Source organism: Gobio gobio, assembly GCF_949357685.1.
Source record: "Gobio gobio genome assembly, chromosome: 3".
NCBI lineage: Eukaryota > Metazoa > Chordata > Actinopteri > Cypriniformes > Gobionidae > Gobio > Gobio gobio.
In genome coordinates this window covers 26,313,859-26,323,235 of record NC_137099.1, presented here as the reverse complement: position 1 = coordinate 26,323,235, position 9,377 = coordinate 26,313,859, and the positions used below count along the sequence as shown (strand labels likewise).

The following is a 9,377-nucleotide window of genomic DNA, read 5'->3' as shown; positions in this document are numbered from 1 at the left end:
TATTTTCAGCAATGCAGTAGTCTGACAGTTTATTTTGTATTATTTATATATATATGACAGAAAAATGTTCTAAAAAAAAAAAAATTCATCACTCAAAAAGTCAAACCAAAAATTATTCAGACAGATATCATTTTTTACTAATGGGTGCAGGGCACTATAGTTCATTTATGAAAGTGAGGATAGCAAAATAAAGTAAACCATGACATATTATACCCAACAATTCTTCATACAGTGGACCCTTAGTAAAATTTAGAAAAAATTTGGGACCAAAATTATTCAGACACTTTGACTTGACCATGTTTTGCTTAAGTGTTTTTTCTTTAATTGCTAATGTAACCTTTTACACCACAGACTGAACAAAATTAAGCATTGCTTGGTAATTGGTTGACCTAAATTGGTATTATCTCATTGTGTACTTAAATTTGGTTGATTGTAATCCATTACATACTTTTCTATCAAAGTTATCTGACATTATCAAGAGGAATTTTTGTTGAGTTCTTGTCATATTTTATTACCATTTTCTAAACTATAGCGAACAAACTGTGATAATGTGAGAAAATGTTGAAGGTGTCTGAATAAACTTTAGTTTGATATATATTTGAACTTAGTCTATTTTTTTTTTTTAAATGACAGCCATGCCCAAGCATTTGAAAGAAACAACATTTCTTCTTGATGAATATAGAAAGGCTTGCTTGCAAATTATTTTCGTTTTCATCACTCAGAATATATCATCATATCAAAACGTCCCTTTTTGGCATGCACAATTGCGATCATTCATCGCCAGCCAGAGAACCATGGTAGTTTGGTAAGATATGTATTTATGGCTGGAAAGCGGCATCTTTTCTGGGGATTGATTTAACCAGGCGGGGGCTACGGCGCGGGAGCGAGTGTAAATACCTGAAGACTAATGTCTCTGTTCCTGTGATCAATAAGCACCTCCTGACTTCACTCCTGGCTGCACTTGTGTTAAAAACAAATTTGTTAATTCTGACAATTTAATTGCTTTGCCTCCGTAGTCGCATATAAATGAGCATTTGAACCTGCACGGAAAAGGGAAACAGAGCTTAAAAGTGTAACGCAACTGCATGTATTTACATTAGCATTTGCTGAATGAGGGGAATGAATGAGCTATTTAAGTAAAGCTGATGTCTGAATGTAATCTTACAACATGGGTTTTTGACTAGTTCAGGGCACTGGTAAATTTGTTCTTCACTCCAGTTTTTCTCAACACTTTTTTTTATGAGTGTACTAGGGATCCGAAGTTTGATTGGACAGCATTATTTAAGTGGAAGTGTCGGATAATGCTACAACAGAGGTCTCATATCACTTCAAAGCCAAAAGTAAACTTCAAATAAAATGCTAAAAAAAAATCTAGACTTACAAATGTACTTCTTATTGTTATATTCTTTTTTTCTGATATATTGATGCATTCTTCTTCATACCTATGTGTTGGTACTCATCAAGTTATTACATTAAAAATGCAGCTGGGCATCTCACAGTTTTCTTTGAAACTTGTGATTTTAAATAATATATTTTTTGTATTCAAATTTTTTTTAGCATTTTGGCCTGTATTATCTCACAAAGCAACAGGAAGAAGTGACTACATCTCAACTAGCTTCAGACACAATAGTAAATAAATATGATAAAATATTATTGTGGCTGAATGCACAGAAGTAACACCATTTTTCTGTCCCATCCCTGTGTCCACTCTGTCTGCTGTGAGCACACAGGCATGTGGTATGTATTAGGAAGCTGGTAGTAATTTCACTGCTGCTAACTACAAATTCTCTGGGGAGAGTTAATTACAGGAAGACCGTTCTAAATATCAGTGCGCCAGCATACTTTCCATGACAAGAGATTTCTTTGCTCTGCTTTTCTAATGGTTTAGGGCTCTATTTATAAAGAGTTGTCTCAGGGTTTTGCTTCAAGTGCAAATGCAAACCCCCTCAGGTGGTGTATCTGGAGAGAGGGGGCAGAGGTCACATGGCTCTCCGTCCACACAGTTCTGGACTGGACTCTGTGTTGCAGTCTGATGAGAGACTGCCCCGTCACCTCTCTCTGTTTACATAGATGAAGGATTGCCTTTGTTTCTACTGTAGACCCATTTTTGCCCCTCACTTGGGAATGCAGCGTTCTGTAAATGTTTACAGATTACCATTTTTCTTAAATAATCTATGCGGAACCTCAAGTCATGTACTGTTGAAATCAGCCAGGGCCACTCCTGATTTTTGTCAGGGGTGAGCTTGGAATATGGAGCAGAATACATGTCTGGGCTTTAAGTTTAATTGCAATTCTAAACGTTAACAAGTAGCTCCGTTATAGACTTTAAATATTAGTTATTAGATTGTATAATATAAGCAAGCACACTCTTTGTACATTTTCTTTACTAATTGAATCATAATGACACGCACTTTGGTCAGCTGATTTGCCCCCCTTTTAATTATCATGTAAAATGACTATTTTGAAAGAAAAATAACCGGTGAGATTTCAGCTCCATTCGCCATGACAATTTACCGCCATTATGTAAATGAGCTGTTTCTGACTATTAAAATAATGCAAGTGAAAATATTATAGGATCCAAAATCAAGTTAAAATAGCGGCTAATATATGGTGTTGTTGTTGTGTTAACTTGAGGCCATTTAGGACAAGAGATAAAGGCTATAGCGCTTAAAACGCATGTATTCAGTGTTTACAATTTTAATATCAAAATATCAAATAATCATATGCCTACATAATAAAATAATCCAGCGCATTTTATATTTTTATTCAAGCTTTTGTGCCGTCAACTTACCTGAGTACACGTAAACTGACAGTCGTTTAAAATGTTTGCGCGGTTACGCTTGAAGGAATGTGATGTTTTGTTTTGTGCAGCTCCAGAGGAGGACGTGCTGAAAGGCAAACAGTCCATCAGGAGTTCAGTGCTGGGGAATCAGAACTCAGAGAGTGAGCTGCTCCTGGAGGACGATGACACTCTCTCATCTTTGGAGGAGAAAGAGTTGGAGAACCTCACAGGTAAAGAACAGCCGCCCTAGCGACGCTCGAACTAAACGCTCCTGGCATCAAAGAAATGCGCAACGAGATAGAGCTCTCTATACTGGGCGCGCGCTCTTAGCCAAGCTCCGTTGGTTATGGCAGAGCTCTAGTTTGTTCCGTCGCGCTCCAGCAGTGTCACCCCCTACTCTTCGGCCGTTAATGAGGGGATCACACCATTATCTGAGGCAGTCCTCTCATTAGCGGCCTGTGATGGGGTGAGATTTGAGTGAGGGCTGAACAGCGCTCGAAGGCCCACAGTCATGACAGGAGTCTGCAGTGAGCTACGTTAAACAAGTCCCTGCTTTAAAACAACTAATAATCAAAGTAGCCTATGTGCACTTTACGCTGCAATATAGGCTAAATTAAAATATTTCGAAACGTAATGCTTAAATTGGTTCTACATTCACTATTAGCAAAACAATACACGTGTATTTCTGCTCGCTGTCGGCCAAAAGCAGACAATTATGTAGATAATTGTTTTAAAAAATGTTTCTCCCGAGAAACCATGCTTAGCCTATAATTAAATATTTTTTTTGTATGGGTGAAGTAGGCTACATTTTTTTTTAATATTTTGTTTTTTTAACAGTGTTGGCTTTAAAGTACGACTTTAAATGCATGTATGATATTTAATGGCCTATATTAACAAAAAAAAATGAGTTGGTAAATCGTTGTTTGACGCGGTGCTTGCAAAATCGCAAAAGTGTAGGCCTACACATTAATAATCTGTTAATCCGAACATTAATATGATTTTATTTGATCTATTTGACTCGTGTTGTTTTCACCAGTAACGCGTTTATAAACGTTTGATCTCAAATTTAGCTCTGTAATAAAAGAGTCTCTCTCAAATAAAGTGCAAATGATCGTGCAGTTTCGCGTCGTTGCAGATCATCTCCTTAGCAAGCTGTTTGATTCAGGTGTAGGCTAATTGAAACGTGTTCCGGTTTCGCTGAGGGGGGAAAAAACATGTTATTTCTCAGCCGTATTACATGCTGATGAACTTATCTGATCATGCCATGCGTCTGTGAATTGAAGGGTGCTTGGGGAAATCAAACATGGGCTTCTGGTCCTACTGACTGCAACGGCAGTTTGCAAGCGCAAATCCGATGCTTTGCGCATGCAGAGAGGCAGAAATTCCCCAGAGCGACCCTTCAACATTGTCATGCTGGCATAAATTAAGATTGATGACAGATTAAACCCAAAACCCGCAATCAATGCGCGCTGATTGACAGCGGATTTCATTCTTTTTTGACATCTAGACTACCATTTCAATGACAGATGAAGCGCTTAAATATGTCATTGTGCACGGGATTATCCTTTTTTTTTTTTTTTTTTTTTTGGTATAGTTTAATGAATTAGCTTTTTTTTTTTAAATGCCATATATTTTAATTAAATCGTTATTGAATTATTTGTTAAATTAATTAATAATTCATGCTTTATTTGTTTACATTTAACAAATCTTCATTATTTTTTAATGGCTTAGTTAAACAGTATTAAGAAAGTTATATTATGATATAGGCAATATAGAATTTACATTGGTAAGATTTTATTATTATTATTTAAAATTGTGCAGTATAGATTGAGCCTAAATCAATATATACATTTTATTGTGTCTTATAGTGTTTTTGAAGTTATCATTTGACTTCAACCTTATACTACAAAGACTGTAGGTTTACTTTGGAGACTCCCTCCCAAGCTTATTAAAACTAGAGATGTTCTATCAGGAAGTCAATATGCGCCCTTGTTGAGTTTATGTGTTCAAGTAAACACTCTGTACTACTTTGAAATGGTTTCTAGCCAAGGGCAGTAGAGGGTGGGGGAGGCACACACACACACACACACACACACACACTCACTAACCGCTGCGCTCTTCTGTGATCCGTAGGGCCTGTTAACCTGAGCACCAGTGCACAGCTGGTTGCACCCGCTGTCGTGGTAAAAGGCACACTGTCCATCACGGCACTAGAGTTATACTTTGAGTTGGATGAAGAAGACCCGAGTTTTAAGAACATTGATCCCAAGGTAAGAGGGTTTCTCGTCCAAAATAACTCCAAATGTCCCATGAGATGTGCATACTAAAAATGGAGTGACCAGCCTTAGTATTACCGAGATCCTTTAATGTGCATTCGCAACATCATTATCGTTTAATACCTTTCCACAGAGTTTGTGAACATTGGCTATTTGTGGTCATCTTATCGTATACCATAACACAAAGACAGAAAAAAGTGCTCTCTTTCCTCGTAGCATGTTGCATGTGTTTCAACTGGTCATAACATACGTAGGTCAAGGCTATTAAAGTTTTACTTGCTATCACCATTGGCTTATAGCTGAGGTGTGCCAATGAAAATCCTTACTATTGAGTGCTTGCATGACGAGGAATACATTATTGTGAATGCTTGATTTGCTAGGACTTTTGTTTTGCCTGTGGAAGAAAAAAGTATATTAACTTTCAGTATTTCCTTAGCTGTGTCCTTTTCTGTTTATGTACTTCAAAAATATTGTTTTCAATAATGTAGTTTTCTTAAAAGATATCTGCACATCTATTTTAGATTGATTTGTTTGTTTGTTGCAAAACAGTGCAAGTATTTCTTTCAGTAAGGTTTTTAATTCTAATAATTTGCTTGTATTTTTCTAATTAGGCTAATAATAAAAAAGATTTTTTTTAAAACGGGTATTTCTGGAACGTGACTCCCAAGAAATAGCTTATTATTATTAGCCTATTATTAGTTCAGTCGAAAAAGTTAAAAAGCAGAGTGTCTTTATTTAAGCATTTTTATATTTTATGTGATGCACATTTGTTTTTTAATCAGTGCAATTAAGTAATGTTGATGTATGTGAGAGATCCGTTGTTTACGTTTTAGTTTTACATTTTATTTAGCACTGTAAGTGGTCTTGGCTGTTTCACAAAATGCTACCCATTAGTGCCTTTTTTTTAAATACGCTAACCTTATTTCGCATTAACATCACATCTTTATTTTGTTGCTAGTGTCTAATTAATAAATCTCCTTTTTTATCTCCGAGCAACAGGCCACGCATATTTTCTACGTTTCGTTTAATACATTCAGCCTTTTTTTGAAAGACCAGTCACAAACACACACTATCCTAATATTACTTCTAGTTATGCTTTTGTTTAAATAGCGAAAACAAATCACACAACTATATGCTTAATTATTCATGCGTCTAGCTCATGTAGCTATTGCAGTCCAATTAATGTGGAGTTTTTTTTTGTTTTTGAATTAAGTAAAGACAAATGCCAATTATAAATTTCATCGTGTCATGGTTTTATTACACGTTTCAATTTTAGATCACATCATGAAAAAAAATTGAACTTGGCACGCTACATTTTGTAATTCGCAATTAAAGATCTTGTGCATATATTTAAATAACATTTTCACTTTGTGAAAAGAGTTCAAACAAACAACAAAATCATTACACTTAGTTTAAAATGTACCTTCATTCTCTCTCCCGCAATGTCCCGTTTGAGCCTTGGCAAAAGCAAATGCTAAGTTTTGCAATCTTAAGTTTTATTTTAATCTTTCATTTTCTTGGTTTCATTATTCAGAGAGCACCACGATCACATTCTTTGCACTTTCAGTGTTGTGATCTCAAACGTCCGTTAATATTCACCAACATAAAATGTCCTCCTTTCGCATCTTACAGTTTATCCAAACTTTTAGCGTTGGTAAGGATTTCTCTGGCCAGTCTCCAGGTCTGTTTGGCCGCTGTCTCCAGGGCTGAGTGTGGTTTGCCCTGAAACAGGTCTAGATTGGGTAAGAAGTAATGTGGGCACCGGCGACACTGCAGACAGGAGATGAGCTGCAGCAGAATACCGTTCAGACGGTCGCCGAGGCACGACTCGTCCCAGTCAGTCTCCCGCGGGTGTTTCTCACACTCGTACAGCAGCAGGGTCTTCATGTGGTAGTTGTTGAGCGGCTGTCCCGGCAGCTCGAGGTGTCGGTCACGGAGAGTCTTTAGAACAGAGAGGCATTTCTTCCTACAGCCCGACATCAGAAGCCTGTTCTCGGCCTCGGCGAACTGCAAAACCCAGGCGTCGCTTTCCGCCGAGCTCTGTTTCCCCGTTAACGAGTAGCACTCTTTAGAGAGGAGGTTAAAACCCTCCGCTTTCACCTCCGCCACCCGGTTCGGCCCGGGCCACGGGATGTGTGGCATGGGCCACTGAGCGGCACTTCTAGGCCAGATGCCCGTGCACTTGAAGGCCGGGGTGATTTGCACCACGTATCTCTCCCGAATGCGCAGTTTCACTTCGCTCGTGTCCGCCACCATTTTAACCACGTCCCGGTAGCTGCATTTATCCACGGCCTGGGCCACCAGCGTCTGGAAGCGGGAGCGGATCTTTCGCGCTGACAGATAACCGGAGGCGGTGATGAACTCCACCCACAGGGACATGCTCCTCTTACGGCCGTCGCTGAGTTTGAGCACCGCGCAGCCCGGCAGAGAGCCGTCATCCACGAAGTTGAAGACTCCCATCTGGTTCAAGTAAAGCACGACCTCAAACTCGTTGGGTGCGATGACCTCCATGCCCTCATAGCGCGCGTCTATCTCGCTCAAGGAGCTGATGAAACGAGGCTCCTGGACCTCCACCTCCTTCAGCACATCCGACACCACCTTACACACCTCTCGTATGGTCTTGGCAATGGCCGCTTTGCGCGCCTGGCATCTTTCGTTGTAATATTTATTAAGCTGGTAAACCAGCTTTGCTTGCGTTGCAATCATGTTGGGGCACAGATCCGGACTGTAGACCGGAGTTTCGCAGTACGCCGATGGATCCAATGCTTACCGGTGAAGCCAGAGGCACAACTCCCAGCAGAAAGAAAAAAAAGATGAAGTGATGAAGTTTGCGCCCACAGCGGATAGACGTCAAGTTTGGACCAGGAAACGGATGGATGCAACGCAGTGCGACTTTTCCAACTCGACTTGAAAAGGTTTTAAGGATTTAAGTTGTTGTCCTAGCCAGTATCAGCTGCAGGATAAATCTCCGCGCGTCATGTCATCATCTTTCTCACTTGTGTTTGCGCATGAAAACTGTGCGCCAGTGTGCAGTTGTCCAGACTCAGCCGTGAGTGTTGGAATTGTTTAGTTTATGAATGGTCCTCTAGCTGGAGTGAAAGGGGACGGGCATCTGCTTCTGGCCAATCAGCGGGGGAGCTGTCAGTGCCGTTGGCCAATCACAGCCTCGGTGCGCTGGAGAGACTCTCTCCTCCTGAACATCCAGCGCTCGAGACGCGGCACCTCCAGGTTAGGCTATACATTAGACGACTTTAAGAGCATATTTTTCACCTAAACCCTTTACCTACATTCACGATTGGACATGTTTGGTTCTTGTTATCTCACTATATGTACATTTGATCGTTAAGTAGCCTGCTGAAAATGGGCTGACAATTTTGAAAGCTTGTTTGTTTGGTGCGTTTTTGTTATTTATTTTTGATTAGCCTACATATAATTCAGTTTTGGTCTTTAAGAATTGGATGGTAAAAGATTTGTGTTAAAAGAGAGAGAGAGGGATTGTTTTTGCCGGGCATTTCACCCTTTACCCAGAAAGCTGGAAACTGCTTTAAATCGATCTATAATTAATCGATATGCATTCACGTGTGTGTGCTCATGGTGGCATGGCCGTGAAGGTGTAGCTTCTGTAATATTGTAGGTTTAACTTTTCTAATTCTCCAGTTCATATTTACAATTACAACATTTTATACGAGGCACTGTGTAAAACTATTAATATTTTTTACATTGTCAAATCAAGGACATAATGAAACGTTTTAGCGACTGATATGTCATTCGGGTTATTCAGTGTTATTGTAATTAGATGACAGTGAGCTGTAATGAATTGGGGTTTAGAGACGCTCCAGTGCGGATGTATAAGCAGCATGCGCATGTGTTATTTACAGAAGATATCCAGGACTTAACTTCTGCGTGCACTTGATGTAAGCAAAATAAAAGTAACTTTTTAGAACAAAAAGGGAAAAATCAAATTAAGAAAATAAAAAGATTTATTATTGGCCTGCAGTTAAACCGGAGTTGTTTCCTTTAATATGTTTTAATTCATATCTTTTAATTTATTTAGCTTTGTCCGGTTTTCTTTATTTTGTGATGCAAGTCATTTAGTGTAGGATATGCTACTTTTTTTTCTTTTTGTACCGTTTTCTCTATCCTTTTTTATTTAACTACCTTAATATTAATACAGTGGCTTTCCGTTCGCTCGCTGTATTCATTAAAATAACTATTTTGTTTCCATCTTTTTATCTCCACCGTTGCTCTCACAGGAGTTAAGTGAATCTGAGCAGCATCTCTTCGACTGCATGGCGTGTTAAGATGAATAATTTAGAGAG

At 39.0% G+C, this 9,377-nt stretch overlaps 2 protein-coding genes across 2 annotated transcripts in view; one reads left to right on the top strand and one right to left on the bottom strand.

The window, feature by feature from the left end:
• lrba (LPS-responsive vesicle trafficking, beach and anchor containing) overlaps positions 1–9,377 on the top strand; it is a 271,239-nt gene that overhangs the window by 173,631 nt on the left and 88,231 nt on the right. The window contains exons 38-39 of the mRNA XM_079813173.1: positions 2,872–3,012; positions 4,916–5,052. Coding sequence (XP_079669299.1) covers positions 2,872–3,012; positions 4,916–5,052 — 278 coding nt within the window. The remainder of the gene's footprint in view (positions 1–2,871; positions 3,013–4,915; positions 5,053–9,377) is intronic.
• On the bottom strand, positions 6,296–8,107 carry mab21l2 (mab-21-like 2). Its single transcript, XM_079812913.1, has one exon. The coding sequence runs from the start codon at positions 7,762–7,764 to the stop codon at positions 6,685–6,687; it is 1,080 nt and encodes a 359-aa protein (XP_079669039.1). The 5' UTR covers positions 7,765–8,107; the 3' UTR covers positions 6,296–6,684.